At 44.1% G+C, this 16,987-nt stretch overlaps 1 protein-coding gene across 3 annotated transcripts in view; it reads right to left on the bottom strand.

Moving 5' to 3' along the window:
* Positions 1 to 16,987, bottom strand: part of LOC125172450 (BEN domain-containing protein 5) — a 1,495,630-nt gene that overhangs the window by 102,997 nt on the left and 1,375,646 nt on the right. For all 3 annotated transcript variants that reach the window (XM_047870552.1, XM_047870553.1, XM_047870551.1), the window contains exon 9: positions 977 to 1,088. In XM_047870552.1, coding sequence (XP_047726508.1) covers positions 977 to 1,088 — 112 coding nt within the window. The remainder of the gene's footprint in view (positions 1 to 976; positions 1,089 to 16,987) is intronic.

The raw sequence follows: 16,987 nt of genomic DNA, 5'->3' as shown, positions 1-16,987 counted from the left end.
GACTCAGATGCCATCTCACTACAGCATCTTCCAACTGAATCTCCTCTATACGCCATTTTGACAGTGTCATTTAGCTTCAAGGTGAACACTTTTAGTAAGGCAAAGTTCACAGCTCCTACACCCACTCTGGCTCAGGCAGCTCTAAATGTTAAAAAGTTCTATTTCTCTACAGGCCTTACCTCTACCTTTGGCCTCCACCCAGAAGATGTCTGTCCTGTCCTCTCTGATAGCTCTTCAGAGATAGAATGACTATGGTCGTCCTGCTTTCTCTAACCTATGAAACCCCAATGTCTTCTATTTCTTAAAAGTCTTACCCCTATGAGAAAACTCAATATGGACACCCATTGTTCTCCTTCTTTCTGGAATAGCAGGCCCTCTTCTCTGGGAACAAGTTCACTACCACCACCACCACCACCATAGCCCCTAAGTCCAACCACGTAGTTCCAGTGAGGCTGTCCTGTCTTACATATGCTTGCCTCTGGGGCCACAGTTGACTTGCCCAGTGGTAGCATGTCCTCCCAACTAGGCCAGTCATGGTCCTTTTGGAACTGGAACTAGAAAATGAAAGCGAATCACTCTCCAGCGATGGGAGTCACTAGATGTGACACTTGACACCTGTCTCCTACAGGGGAGGAGGGCCAGTCTACAGTATTCTGGAACTCTTGTAATAAATTCTCTATTTTGCATATTTCAAGTTGTATTTCTTTTGCTTATAGCCAAAGAGCCTTGACAAATGTGAATCTGCTTCAATATATTTCCTTTATCCCATGAGACCTCCTGAACCCAACTGAACCCAGTATTTGTGAAGGGAGGGGAAGCTACTCATTTAGAGATGAGACCAGCAGGCCTAATACCCACCCTGGTTTGACCCTGCACTCCTAATTTGTAGCTCCTAGTAGATATCCCCAGCACAACACTGCCCTTTCCCAGATTAAGGCATAAAACCAGCAGGTGCCGAATGGGTTTGGTTACTCACTGGGTCATTGTACATCTGGATGATGAGCTGTTTCACTCCATGTAGGGTAGGGTGAGCCCACGGAGAGGGATCCAGCCAGTGACGGTTCAGGTCAAACCCCATTAGAGAGCACCTGGGTAATACCCAAAGTCAGAGTCAGTATGAACAGGACAAACCAAGCTTCTCACTTACCAAAATACAGTTAGGAGTAGGAACAATCATTATGTCACTTATCTAGCCTTTATTTTTTGCCAGAGACAGTTCTAAACATTTTACATGCATTGATTCATTCAATGCTTTCAACAACCCTATGAAGCCACTACTGTTATAATTCCCACTTTACATAAGAAGAAGCTGAGTCACAGAGAAGTTCAGATATTTCTGTCGACGAGTCTGACTTCAGTATCCACTCTCTGAGACCGCAGATATATGTAGATGTGTTACACAGAGCAGTAGAAAGAAATGTTCAGGCTGAAGTCACTGGTGTCCCTATTATTCCTCTCTGTCTCCTACCCATAGGTAACCCATTGTCTCTACCTTCAAAATGTATTAAGAATCAACACCTTTTTATCACCTCCACTGATATTACCTTGAGCTTGGACCAAGGTCCCAAGTATTGTAATAATCTCTTACCTGGTCTTATTTCCATCCTGACATCCTCCCAGCCCACCTCTCACCTTATCTTCCCCTTACACCCCCATTTGCCACACAACATCCAGGCTGATCCTCTAAAACATAAGTAAAATTATGTCCCTTTCCTCAAATGGTCCCTATTAGATGCAGAGTAAAGCCCCCCACAAGCTACAAGTCCCCATGTGGTCCTTCTCTGCCAACCTCTCTGACTTCAGCTCCTACCACCATCCCTCTTGCTTTCTCTGTGCCAGATGCTGGAGTCCTCACTGTTCCTTCACCACACCAGGTGCATCTTGTCTCAGGGCTTTTGTATAGGCTGTTCCTCTGCCCAAATACTCTCCCTCCAGATATCTTAATGACTCATTCTTACTTATTTCAAATCTGTGTTCAAATGTCACCAGCTCAGTGGAGGCTATCCTGACCACCTTCTCCATACTCTCCCTTGAGCACATTAAATAACCTCACCAGGACAAGTGCAATCATGGCTTCTGGTTCTCTTCTCTTCCCTCTTCCTCCTTTTCTCACTTCAGATCTACTCAAAGCCCTGCTTAGACTTGGGAAGAGATGTTACCTCCAGGTCTCTGTCCCCATGCCACCATCCACCAGGCCTTCACACACTCTAGGTACTCTCCAGCCCAGCCCAGGCTGAGGTACAAGTTCCTGAAACTCTGTGGTTGCTCACAATTCCAATTGCCACTTTCCTTCTCTCCAGGCCATCCTATTATAATCCCCAGATCTGTCTCCCACACAGATCTGACTGGCTTGCTTTCCTAATCAAGATTCATCTATAGGTCTTCATCACCTACAGGATAAAAGTCTGCTCTTTGCAGATTTTTAACCAGATTCAAAACTGATGGGTATCATTCTCTTTGTCTTCTGAGCCTCAATTGTCCTCCTTTTTCTCCTCTATCCCTCTGATTCACTATTTTACACCCCCATCTTATCCTCCAAGCTCCTCTCTTTCCTTAAGCAATATAGTTTAACCCTCTCTCAATTTATTAAATTTCTATCCCCCATCTATCACCCTACTCAGAAAAATAAAGGATTGTACTGGGAATCTACCTCTCCTTCAAGATGGTTGGGGTAAGAATGGGGGGTGGTAAATAAAAATTTCCCCTTGTCACTTAAAATAAGCATTGTCGGAACCCTGTAGGAGAATAGCTAATGTTTCATGAGGCACATGGGGAAAGGCATCATTGAGGAGAAGTCATTTGAATTGAGCCTTGCTGGATGAATAGAATTTTTCCAGGTGTTGGGGGCAAAAGGAAATATAGAAGCAAAGAAAGGAACTGTGAATCCACCCAGGATACTGGGGGAATAGTGGACAGTTTGGTTTGGCTAAGTCATAGAGTATGTAGTGGGGAGGTGGTGACGGTAAGGCTATAAAGGGAGGTGGCGGTGAAATGTGAAGGGCTTTGAATTCCTGGCAAAGAGTTTATTATTATTATTATTATTATTATTGTTATTATTTTGTATTGCTGTGTTGAGATCAACCCGGTGCTGATGCTGGCTTTTTACTGCTTGCAGAGTAAGAACAGAGATAGCCCTACATCTAGGTTACAACATCATCACCCAATGAAGCAAACACAATCAAGAGAACATTTGCTGACATTACTCTGGTCTCAAGAACTAAGTACTTTACCAAATACAAAATACGTAACTGAAGTTAATGTTATGAGGGTGGTGCTATTACTATTCCCATTTTGCAGATGTGGAAACCGAAACCCAGAGAGGTTACAAACAAAGTGCTTGAGAGAAAAGAGGTGATGTCAGGACTGGTTCACAAGCAGACTTCATTCCTGGCCTTTAAGAACATAGGCTAAGAGGAGAAAGAAGATATGCTCCAGGCTTATGTCCACTTATAATTCAGGACAATATTGTGAGGATTAAATGAGATAAACACATGTATTGAACTTAATTTAGCATGGGTTCTGACATATAATAACAACTTAAAAATGTTATATTGTTGTTTTGTTGAACATTTTATTATTGTTTTACTTTATTTTTATTATTTTTTTAATGTTTATTTATTTTTGAGAGAGAGAGACAGACAGACAGACAGACAGGGCATGACCGGGAGAGGGGCAGAAGGAGGGACGTACAGAATCCGAAACAGAACCACGAGATCATGACCAGAACCAAAGTCAGACGCTCAACTGACTGAGCCACCCAGGTGCCTCTGTTATTATTTTGTGCTACATCCTATAGGAGTGACATAGACTAATAAGTTTGCAGTGTACAGGGGCTTGGAATGGGCAGTAGACAGCAGTGGTCAGGGATACCCCATATCTTTTCTTCCAGTCTGGGAATCAGGCAGATCAGAGTGCATGTCCATGTTCCTAATGTAGTAGGCATTTGCCCATTTTCTTTGGGGGAATGCCCAGCGTCTAACCCTATGATTAGATGGGACAGGGTTGGGAAGAGTATGCTCCTCCAACATTACAGATGATGAGACTATGGTGGTGCCTTTTTTCCTCCCACAGAAGACCAGATGAGCCACATGCTCTCTCTTTGTGATTTGCCAGCCAGGGCAGCAACAGGAAACCAGACTCGGGCAACAGCCACTTCCCCCAGGATTTAAACTTGGACTAGGTGATGCAGGCTGGAAGTCAGGTGTACAGCAGTGCCACCATGGTACAGAAGTAGATTACTTCTGTCAAGAGCCAATTTTCTGCCTCCCAAAGCCAGTCTATTAATTGTTTGTTTTCCAAATGTGATCTTTCCTATAAACTCCCTTTTTGCTTAAGTGGCTGGAATTAGTCCTTGTTTCTTTAACGGAAAGCATCCTTAACCATATAACTCTGTAGCCTAATTTATAGAAAACTCCAGCAGGCCCCTATATTGTTCACTTCCCAGTGGCTGGTCACCAAGAAGATGGAACCATGGGTCTGGGTGTTATGCTCCCAGAGTTCTTCCAGCTTCCACTGAGCATCTAAAAACTTGGAATGGAACATTGTTGTTAATAGGACTTAATCACAAACGACTGTTCCTTAGAGAAGGTTAGCTTATTTACCTCTCCTCTGCCTCCAGATAAGAATGCCCTAAGCAATGTTTTAGCCAAGTCACCAGCTTGCTCCATGATATTTCTATGACCTGGTACTCACCACCTCCCTAGGCAGCTTATCTCATTCTGGGACAGCTCTGCTAGAAAAGTCTTTCTTCTCTTTAGCTGAAATTTGTCTCCCAGTGACTTCCTCCACTAGTCTCAGCCTTGCCTCTGAGAGTCACACAGACCTGTAAGGCAGTGTTGTGAAGACCAGAAGATTTGGAAGTCACAGTTGGGTTTAAGCTTTGGTTGTACTCCTTACTAGCTATGTGATCTTTTTAACATTTCTTTTTTCGAAGCCTCTTTTGCTTTGTTTTATCGTATGTGTAATGAGGAAAACAACCTTGACTTCCTGAATTGTGAACACGAACTAATAATGGTCCAGCAGAATCCTCAGAACAGACTGAATATTAAATAAATTGTAGCCAGTGATGACAGTGGCAGTGGTGGGGACTCTGGTATTATTGAAATTGTCTGAACCTAAATGTCACCTCCTCCAGGAAAGCTTGCTGACTTACTCTCTGCAAATGTGGGATAGGTAGTTTTCCTTTGTTCCCATGGCATCCATTGCTCCCCTTCCTACCTCCATCAAATTGGTTACAGCAAAAGATATAGTAATTAATTGAGTCTGTCTTCCCCACTGGATCATGAAGTCTTTAAGGGTAAGGATGATGTCTTATTTATGTTTGTATTCTTAGGTCTGAGAAGGAGTCTGGACTATTGTAGACATTGAAGAAGTAGTTGTTGAATGAGCATTTCATGCTTTCCCAAGAATTTTCCAATCTCCTATGATATAGTTCTTACAACCATCCAGGCACACAGCTGGATTCCATTTTTTTTTTTCAACGTTTATTTATTTTTGGGACAGAGAGAGACAGAGCATGAACGGGGGAGGGGCAGAGAGAGAGGGAGACACAGAATCGGAAACAGGCTCCAGGCTCCGAGCCATCAGCCCAGAGCCCGACGCGGGGCTCGAACTCACGGGCCGTGAGATCGTGACCTGGCTGAAGTCGGACGCTTAACCGACTGCGCCACCCAGGCGCCCCAGGATTCCATTTTTTAAGTGGGAGCACTGAAGTCCAGAGAAGGTAAGCTATTCATTCAAGGTCACCTAACTGGTATTCCACAAGGCCCAGACTAGAATCAGGGTGAATTAGCCCAAGTTGGTTTTCCCATTTGGCCATGCTGCTTCCAGGAAGCCTCTTTCATTCAAAAGAGTGAGATTCAAAACTTAAGAGAAAGAGTTAGAGGCAAAGATCCTCAAAGGTCAACACCTTCATCCAGCCTGCCGAAGAAAATAAAGTGTGGCTGGTGACTCAAGGCACCTCAATCCTCAAAGAATCCTAGAGCTCTGTAGAATTTAAAGCACTTGTGAAACTCTTCAGTGAGTAGGACCTGTGCTGGGTACTTTTTGAGCTGATTTTTAAAGAACACTTCTCATGGCAATAGTCTATCAGCAGGTGGGTATTTACTAAAGAAAACACTTTAGTGAAGATGCAGGAGCCCCACCTGGCTGGGGGCCAGGAGGACAGGTCTTGCCCTTTATGTCTATATCAACTTGAGAAAGTCACTTCCCCTCCCCTGGCTCCATGCTCTTCTTTGTAAAACAAGGAGGTTGTATTTCACTCAGGGAGGTCTGGTCCAGCTGTCTCACATTACACGTTTTTTTGTTGTGGTTGTTTTTTGTTGTTGTTTTTTACTTTTTAAGTTTTTATTTTAATTCCAATTAGTTAAAATATAGTATTACATTACTTTCAGAGATACAATATAGTGATCCAACAATTCCATACATCATCCTATGCTCATCACAATAAGTGCACTCCTTAATCCCCATCACCTATTTAATCCATCCCCCCACCCCACCCCTGTCCCCTCTAGTAACCACCCATTTACTCTGTATAGTTAAGAGTCTGTTTCTTGGTTTCTCTCTCTCTCTCTCTCTCTCTCTCTCTCTCTCTTCTTTTTCTCATTGTTCTGTTTCTTAAGTTTTACATATAAGTGAAATCATATGGTATTTGTCTTGCTCTGATTAGCTTATTTTGCTTAGCATTATAATCTCTAGCTCCATTCATGTCATTGCAAGTGGCAAGGTTTCATTCTTTTTTATGGATTAATAATATTCCATTGTGTATGTATACACATCTTCTTATCCATCCATCAATCGATGGGCACGTGGGCTGTTTCTATATCTTGGCTATTGTAAATGATGCTGCTATAAATCTTATTATATGATTTTAAAGCATCAATGATTGGGCTTTATCTCCAAAGTTAGGGACTTGAAGGAAACACACATTACTGATAAAGTTAAAATACAAAGAAAACAAAATATTCTAGGAAAAGGATTGATACAGTTTTTAAAAGAAACACCAAATAGTCAAGGATTGCCAATATCTTAACATTAATTGCATGCATTTTTCAACATTCGAGATTTACATGGGAGCCAATCTTTGCCTCTAGGAATTCTTAACTTGCTCTGAACTTTGAAGAAGGGATGGGAATTTTCCAAAAGTCAAGTCCTGAGAGAGCATTCCAGGCAGAGGGTGTGACATGTGCAGTCAGCGAAGTGAGAATGGTTGGAAATTATACATATTTCTAACAGGCAACTAATGTATTATGCTTCTGTCCTTAACTAGGCTATAAGCACCAGGAGGGCAGGGCTGATGCAGCTCTTTCTCTTCAGTGGTTTCAGGACCCAAACCATCTGCCTAAAGACAGAGGAATGAACAAGGTGACCTCCAGATGTCGAGCTCTTACAGTATGATTGCCAATTTAGAGTTACTGAGTGTGAAATCCTGGGTCTCTGTCTTCTTGGTGCTCTTCTATTCTGTTATTTATTTTTAACACAAAATTTCTGCATGCGCTCCAAGTCAGGACCCATGCCCTGACATAAATGAGGCTCTTTATGGTGCCAATGAGACACAATATTTGACATTGGGATCATTCTAGAAAATCCAGGGATGCCTGGGTGGCTCAGTCGGTTAGGTGTCCTATTTTGGCTCAGGTCATGATCTCATGGTTCATGAATTCGAGCCCCACATAGGGCTCTGTGCTGACAGCTCTTAGCCTGGAGCCTGCTTCGGATTCTGTGTTTCCCTCTCTTTCTGCCCCTCCCCTGCTCATGCTCTGTTTCTCTCTCTCTCAAAAATAAACAAAAATTTAAAAATAAAAAAAAAAAAGAAAATCCAAATTTGTGGAAGTCAAATTTATATGTAATCATATAATGTATGCTTTTATTCTCTTGAGTTGGAGATACTCTTGACTATTTTTTTTTTTTTTACTCTTTATTATCTTTTGTTTCTTCTTCCAAACTGTGAGCCCAGTGAGGGCAGGGACTATGTTTGTGTCATCTTGCCCACCTCCACTCCAACTTATCTACTACAGACCCAGGTGCAGAGAAGTTTCATTATATCTGTTGAATGAATGAGTGAATGAACGAATGTATGAATGAATACCTCGAAGATGTGCAAACAAAGTTTAGGTATTAAAGACATATTTTGAAAAGCATTTAAGTATCTGTTACAAGCTAGATGCTTTCATAATAACCAATTAAGGTAGGTATTATTAATCCTCATTTTATATGAGCAGATAAAATCCAAGAGAGATTTGACCTTTAGGAGATCATTTGACAACTACTAGGATATAGATCTGGGATTTGAGCCAAGATCTTATGGATGCAAGGATGGTCTACAGTGACTTTTTGAGGTCCCCCCAGCCATGGGTAAGACTGTATGATCTATGAAAGAGACCCCAGGCTACTCTTATCTGGTCTTCCTTTATTGGTCTCTTTCTCCTCTGCCCATAGTTCCAGAGAATATTATTCAAATGGCAAATAAATAGCTCCATCTTGTTAAGGGCATCATTCCCATCCTAGCTGTCATAACGGCAGCTAGAATGAGAGCAATGATTTTAATTCCCCTCCTTATGATTTCCTTTTCATCTCTAAAGGATAGAGAATAAGACAGCTTGGTGGCTCCAGATCAATCTCATCTGAGCACTGTGGGGCTATATGCTCCTGGAAGGGTGGCACTGACAGGCAGAGTGTACGAGCCACACATGCAATTGTCTCTCAAATGCAGCAGTTTTCCAGCATTACCAATGAGCTGGATTGGATTAAGTATATTTGCACCAAAAGCAAAATAAATATTGCTTTATTTAATGTCACTAAAAGGTTGGGATTCAATTGCCCTTGGCCTGAGGCACCTTCCAGCTGTATTGATTGGCCAGTGTCAGAATGCCAGGCAATCTGTCATCAACAGCTCCTGCAAAATGCTTAGCAGGTGGAGTGGGCTCTACTATGGTGGAGATGGAGGACAGTGGGCAGTGTCCTTTGTCCCAAACACAAAGGTTAATTCTAATATATCCCACTCCCTATCACCACCACTAGGATATTTAAAGGATTTCCCTCACATTCCCTCTTAGACTATCACAACAAGGATGTGGCCTGAGCTATAAAGGTAAAGCAGAGGATGGATAAGAAAATACGTTCCGAGTTAGAAGGACTTGGGTTTGTGTCCCAGATCTACCACTGAGTAGTTTTGTGACCTTGGACAAATTCATCTGTTTTGCTCAAAGACCTGAAAGCACCAGGAGGGCAAGAAGTGAATCTATTTCATTTGCCATTAAGTATTTCATACTAGCACAGTGCCAGATACACAGCCAAACCTCCATTAAACTGTATGAATAGAGGTTCAGAAAGTGTAAGTAATTTGTTGTAGTCCAGAAAGGATAAGTGATACAGGCAAGACTTGAACCCAGTCCACCAGCTCTAAAGCCTATATTCTTAGCTATCACTCTATGCTCGATTTTTTAAATGTGTATTTATTTTGAGAGAGAGAAAGAGAGAGAGACACAGAGAGAGAGAGAGAGAGAGAGAGAGAGAGACAGAGAGACAGAGAGACAGAGAGAGAGAGAGAGCGTGCACACGCACCTGCAAGAGGGGGAGGGGCAGAGAGAGAGGGAGAGAGAAAATCCCAAGCAGCCTGAGTAGTCAGCACTGAGCCCAGTGCAGGGCTCTATCTCAGGAACTGTGAGATCATGACCGGAGCCGAAATCAAGAGTTGGATGCTTAACCGACTGAGCCACCCAGGCGCCCCTCTCTCTATTCTCTTACCAGTCCTGGGAGTCAAGTCAGCACCCGAGTGAGGGGACTCATGTGAGGTGAGGGGTGGATGCAACATCCTTAATTTTTAAATAGGGAAACTGAATCTCAAGTGGAAGTTGACATGAAAAGTACCTTCATGCAAGTTGACAAAAGGTACCCCCTCCAAGTTAGCAAACAGGTGCCCCTTCCGAATGGGTGAAGTATGCTTGCTCTGGCCAGACATGTGGTTGGGAGCAGTCACAGTTGGCCTTGGCCCTTCACCAGGAGTCTTTGGGCAGTGCACAAATTGTGTGTGCATGTGAGGTGGTTCAGAACATTCCCAAGGTTCATAGCAGAGCTAGAATGAGGTAGGACTTCCTACCTCCAAGGGTCAGCAAGATCTTTACACTGTAATGGTGGCCTTTCTGGCAAGGTGGTGGGATCGGGAAAGGGAGTACTCAAACCACACCTGGAAAAGGGATCATCTTTAACCTTAAAATTCCTGTGCCCTTTCTCCCAGAACTTATTACTAGTGGATAAGGAGAAGCTTCGTTGGAGTGCCCTCTCCCTTCTCATGGAGAACATGTGCTCTGGGGATTCAGCCTCCTCCCTCCAGTCTCCTGCTTGGCAGCAATACCAGGCTTGGGGCAGGGGCGGTCCACATTGTGACTTAAAACAATTCTGGGGCTCCTGGATCCCTCAGTTGGTTAAGCGTTGGACTCTTGGTTTTGCTCAGGTCATGATCTCATGGTTCGTGAGTCTGAGCCCCACATTGGGTTCTGCGCTGACAGCACAGAGCCTGCTTTGGATCCTCTCTCTCCCTCTCTCTGCCCCTCCCCTGTTCCTGTGTGTGCGCTCTGTCTCTCTCTCTCAAAATAAATAAATAAACTTAAAAAAATTATTAAAGAAAAAACAATTCTGAGAGCCAGTCACCAATTGGAAGGACCCAAGATTTCATAAAACCCTATCATCACATTTCAAAGACAGGGAAACAGAGGCCTAGGTCACATAGCTGTAAAAAGTAGAGCTGGAAGTTCATTCCAGAACCAATAGATTATTTTCCCCTCCATAAGAACACTGACAGGAGTCAAAAGAATCATTTAACAAGACCCAAGGGGGAACATTTTCTAAAGGAGTGCACTGGCTCTTGGGGCTAGGAATCATTTCTTTGAGTTTTTTAAGCGAGAAAGGGCAAAGGAAACACAAAAGAGAAGAAAAGTCCTTTAGGCCTTCACAAGCTCTGGGAGCAGGTGAGACCCCTGCCCACCTGGTCTGAGCCTGAAAAGTGGCTTAGTTTGCATGAAGACTCTGGAGCCACATTGCCTGGATAAGATCCTGGCTTCGGCCACATATTAGCTATGTGGCCTCTCTGTGGCTCAGCCCTCATCTGCAAAATGTTGATCTTGCTACCTCAGAAGGCCGTTTTGAGGATTAAACAAGATCAGCCGTGGAAAATGTTGGAGACAACTGCCTGGTTTGAGATGAGTGCCACACATATGTTAACTGGTCTTATAGTTTGGTCTTGGTATGACTGCCAGGGCCCTCCACAAATGGGTCCTCACTTATTCCTCCAGCTTCTTCAACCATGTCCCTAATCTGTATACCCCACAAGGCTTACACATTTTATATCCTAGGAACTAACTGCAAGAAGGTGCCCCTTCCTGTGGGCTGATGCAATTCCTCCAAGTCACAGGCTGATCAGGCCTAGGCTGCATGCCAGCCTCCACCTGCCTTCTTAGCTGGTGCCTTTGTGTGGTGTGTGAACCTACACTGTGGTCTGCAGCTGTGACCATGTGCACCAGCCACGTCAGACCACTTGGCATTCTCCAAGACTTTCTGCTCACTCAGGGCTCAGGCAGTAAGGTGGAAGCTAGGCACTGGGGCTTCAAGGCAGCTCCCTGGTTTTGACTCCTGGATCTCCTATATCTCAGGACCTTGGGCTAGTTGTTCAACCACTTTATGTGCTTCTGTTTCCTTGTCTGTAATATGAGGATAATACAAGACCCTACCTCACAGGTTGAGGGGGTTGTTGGGAGGAACCTCCCATTGCTTTCAGCCCAACAGGGATTCTTGGTCTCCAGCAATAAGGAGAATGGCTTCCTTTCCATCCCTTGTTTCCACTCCCCCAAGGGAGGCAATGAGACTTATCTGATTGGTCCCCTTGAGAAAAGGGGCAGAGCCTGTTGGCCCTGACTCTCCAGGCCTGGCTTGCTGGGATCAGTGACCCTTCTGGGAGGGACCTCCTCTCTGCCACATGGTATGCCTTCTGAGAGGCATCTCACCTTCTGCTTGGCTTGGGGCTGGTGGCGAAGTTGAACTTTGGGGTGAGGTAAAAGGAGGCCAATTTTAGCCACATAGATAAACCATGCCTTCCAAATCCTGATTTTACCAATAACAAACTTGTATTTTGACGCCTATCTTTATGATCCCTCAATCACCTTCTAAATCGGTAGCAGTAGGGAGAGAGTAGGAGCAGGAGTATGATGAGTTCCATCTTCAGTGGGAATAATACATAAAAACAGAACAGGGCCTGGTAGCTTGTATCAGTTCAATTAATGCTTGTATTGTTATCAACACTGTTATTACCTAACATGATTATTCCTCTGTTTTAGAACATGTTGACAATCTCCCCCCTGGCGAACTCCCCCTCATCCTTTGAGGCTCACCTCACCAACACCTCCTCCTTGAGGGCAAGCACAGGGCAAAGCCCACCCCAGTCCCCCAGTGCCTAGTATCAAGTGTGTGCTGTGACAACATCTGAGGGAAAGAAGGTGGGGAGGGGGAGGAACAGACAGAAAGAAGAAGGGGAAGAAATGATTGAGTGGAAAGGCTTCTTAAGCAGAGTTGCCAGGACAGGCACAGGTGTGAGCAAGAGCAGGCCAGTTCAGGGCCCTGCAAACGGCCCAGGAAGGTGAGGGGAGTGGATGGAGGATGTTAGCACAAGAGCAAGGTGGACAGTGGGAGATGAACCTGAGAAAGATGTTCCTGGACACTGCATGCCTTGAATACCAGGCTACGGGGTTTAGCTTCCTTCTAATGGCGAACAAGGAGCCACAGGAGGATTTTACATAGACAACTAATACTATTCAAGTGGTTTAAGAACTAAGACTAGAAATGACAAAGTTGTTGATTCTACTGTTTTGCTCCTCCAGAAACCCCAGCCACTCATTCTGGGTTACTGTCTCCTCAGAGGCCTGCCTTTGCCATAGAATCAATTATTACAATCAACTTGCTATCAACTGTAACTTTGAAATGCTATTCAGCTGCTTGCAGGGACAGAGATGGGGGGCTGCCTTCACAGACATCTAGCCATCTGGCCTTTTCTGTGGAACCTGGCTGGGAAGCTCATTTGAATAATTGGTTTTGGCGGTGTGCACTTGTGGGTTAGACACCTGATTACACTGCCAGCCCCAATGTCCTTTCAACCTCCTTAGAAACATCGCTCAGGTTACATAAAGCAGGAGAGAGTTTCTGGGAGGTGAGGCTCTGTCTGGTCCCTGTTGTCACTTGCACTTCATCTTGACTAACGATGGAACTCACTCACTGTGTGACCTTGAGCAAGTTACTTAGCCTCTCTGTGGCTTGGTCACTTCTTTGTTCAAAGAGAGAGAGTGACTCCTACCCTGTCTATGTCACAGGCTTCTTGTAAGGCTCTAAGAAAAGGTGGGGGAGTTGTGACCTAGAAGAAATGCAAGTGGAAAGATGTAGGTTAAGGAGAGCTCAATGTCAGGAAGCAATGTGCATGTGGGCTATATCAGGAGAAGTATGTCCCCGGAATTAGGCTTGTGATGGTCCCTTCCTACTCCTCCTCCACTAGCTAGCTCTATGAACTTACGGGACTTTCCTAATCTATCTATGCCTCAGTTTCCTCATCTGTAAGGTGAGAATAATGACAGAGTCGTTCTGAGAATTAAATGAAACACTACATGCAAAATGTCTAGAACAGTGGCAGGCCCAGGAGGTTCAACAGAGGTGAGGTGTTCATCATCACCATCACCATTATTATTATTGTCATCATCATAACTGTTCAGTTCTGGACACTAGGCCTCAAAGACAGACAACAAACATCTGGAGCTTGTTGAGAGGACAGCAGGAATTATGGGGAGAGGAGTGGATTTCAGATTACATATGAAAAGTCCCATGGCTTTGGAGGATGTCCAGCCTGGAGAACAGGAGTTGGCAGTGGCTGGAGTGGACAGTGGGGAGATGTGCAGACACACAGTCTTCAGACAGCTGAAGGGCTACCACGTAGAAGATGGACTAAAACAGAATAATCCTTCAGGAGTGAAGTGGAAGGGATGGGCTGGGGGGTTTAGCATGAATCCAAACCTTCTCTAACAGTCCAAGCTGGCAGCTTGGTGATGTTTTGGAAGCCAGAGAACCACACCCAAGCCTGGAGGTGGATGAGAAGAGGGGGACCCAGCTGTCATTCAGGGACACTGCTGAGGAAGAGCATTGGACTAGAGGTCTCAGCTCCCATCCTACTCCAAGGCTTATGGTTCTGTGACAGAGCCACCAAATGGGGGGGAGTGTGGCTGGGATGGGGAGGGAGGCACAGTGAGAAGGGGCTGGCAGCACCTCTTGGTGAGGTGGTCCTTGTAATGGGCCTCTGGTTTCCATTTCTAGCTTGATGAAAAGTGCACAGTTTTTATGCTGTCAAAGAACAAATAGAATATCACCATGCACTTTACATTTTACACAGCTAATTCTGTGTTCTATCCTATTTTGGAAAGTTTAAAATGTTTCCTCCTTTGGATGCTGAGGTGGGCGAGGTCAGCAAGTTATTATGTCTGTGCATGTGTATATGTGTATGTTTGTACGTTGGGAATACCTTGTCTGGTATCACCCTCTGCCATGCTTAATGACACTTTGCTGTGCAAATCTCTTTTACTGTTTGTGTCTGGTGAATTCCTATATAGCCTTCAAAAACCCTCCCTCGCCACTGGCAGTCAGAGGGAAGCACTGCCTGAGTTCAGGACACGATGTAGCAGGACGTGACCTCCATAGTAGGCTAGGGTGGGACTGCCTGGATTCATAAACCTTCTCGGCCCCTTCCTGCTGAGGCACCTGGGGTATGTTCCTGGCTGCCTCTGTGCCTCAACTTCCTTCTGTATTTAAAATGGGGCAGGGGTGCCTGGGTGGCTCAGTCGGTAAGCGTCCAACTTCAGCTCAGGTCATGATCTCGCGGTTCGTGAGTTCGAGCCCCACGTTGGGCTCTGTGCTGACAGCTCAGGGCCTGAAGCCTGCTTCAGATTCTGTGTCTCCCTCTCTCTCTGCCCCTACCCCACTCACACTCTATCTCTCTCTCAAAAATAAATAAACATTAAAAAAATTTTTTTTAAATGGGGCAAAAGAAACAGACTCATAAATACAGAGAGCAAATTGGTGGCTGCCAGGGGTAGAAGATGGGCAAAACAGGTGAGGAGGATTGAGGGGAACCACATTCCAGTTATAAAATAAGTAAGTCCTGGAGATAAAAGTACAGTATAGGGAATAAAATCAACAATTTATAATAACGTCTGGAGACAGATGTTAACGTCGGCTTATTGTAGCGAGCACTGAGTAACGTATACAATTGTCAAATCACCATGTTTACACCTGAAAGTGATATTGATATTGTGTATCAACCGCACTTAATATGAATCCTTAAAAATGTTATTTTGAAATTACATTTTTATTGGAATTGTGTAAAAATCTTTCTCCTTTAGTTTTTGACCACTTTGAAAAAATTCCCTTGTGCATTAACTTTAGATGTCCTTTAGTTTTCTTTTTTGGTTTTCTAATAAGTTATTCAAGATTTTCTTATGGATTTCAGTGGTTCCTCATATAGTGATTGAATATTTCCCTACTGTGTTCTTTAGTTCTAGTATGTTATGTTTCGTTACATAAAAATTTTTCATGTGAAAAAGATGGGCTCTATCACTACCTCTGTCACAGGGCTGTTGCAAGTGTTAAATGAGATGATATGGCTAATGTACAGTGAGTAGGCACTTAGACATTGCCTCTGTTATCTAGGCCTCCGTGGCATCACACACACACCCCTGTAATACAAACACAGGGCTTCTTATTGGCAAAGGCTGCCTCTGATTCCCATCTGCTTCCCTAAGGCCCAGCGCAGGGCCTGACACTCAGCAGGCCCTCAATAAACTTTAGTTAAATTGGATTTATTGCACTGGAGCATCCTTTGTTATGTGAGATCACCAGGGCCAGGAGACATACTGTGGTGCGCGTCCACAGATGGGAGAAGCATCCATTTCCACCGCGGGGTCTGCAGTGGTGCCATGCTATGAAGCTGAATCATTTCGGCACCACCCAGAGGGGTTTGTTGCTCTCCCCCACCTCCACGCTCCCAAGAAGCACTGAGGTTTTCTGAAGATGAGAAATTTCATAGCATCCTGCTATCTTTTGGGTAACTGCGTATTTTATGATGACTAATAGGCAATTACTATGGTAATATTGCAATTCAGCATGTGTGAGGTTTGGGAAATGAGAAATTATGGGTAACTACTTTGGACTCATTTCTATGGTAACAAAAAGTAATTGTCATTAAATACCGGTTATACTGAGGCTGTACCTGGTAATTATAGATTTTTATGCCCAGAAACATAAATAAAACCAATAAATTTATTCAAAGGTCTATGACTGTTTACTTATACGTGGCTCTATGGAATACACAATGACAAGCACCTAATTAAGAAATGCAAACCCAACACAGAGTTCCATATTGTCATATGGAGATGGAGAGTTCTGTTTTTCAAATGCAAGGCAACTCGTACATTACATATGCTCTGAAGAAATCAACTGCAGTGGGGCACAGGAGGGGGTGGGGCCTTCTTCTCTGCAAAGGGAGTGATGGGGAGAAGGAGGTGGCAGAGACTGTGTACAAATGTTGCAAGGGGCGTGGGCAGCCACATCTAACACAGGACATCGAGAATTGCCAACCCAGTGACTTGACTCGACTGGTGACCGACACAGCCCATCACCCCCTACCCCAATGGCCTTCCAATTGGGAGCTGCCTTGCAGCTTCTTGCCTTTATAATACCTGAAGTTACAAGATCCATCTCTCAAGACCTCTAGGCCCCAGATCTCCCAGAACCCTTCAAAGATGCTCACATGGCATCAGTAGTAGAACCATTCTTATTTTTTTTTAACTGTGGTAACATACACATGACATAAAATTTACAATCTTAATCATTTTTAAGTGTACATTTCAGTGGTATTAAGTACATTCATAATGCCATACTATCATCACCACTATCCATCTCCAAAAGT

Source organism: Prionailurus viverrinus, chromosome C1, assembly GCF_022837055.1.
Source record: "Prionailurus viverrinus isolate Anna chromosome C1, UM_Priviv_1.0, whole genome shotgun sequence".
NCBI classification, from domain to species: Eukaryota; Metazoa; Chordata; class Mammalia; order Carnivora; family Felidae; genus Prionailurus; species Prionailurus viverrinus.
The sequence above is the reverse complement of the archived record's forward strand: the minus strand, read 5'-3'. Positions and strand labels throughout refer to the sequence as shown.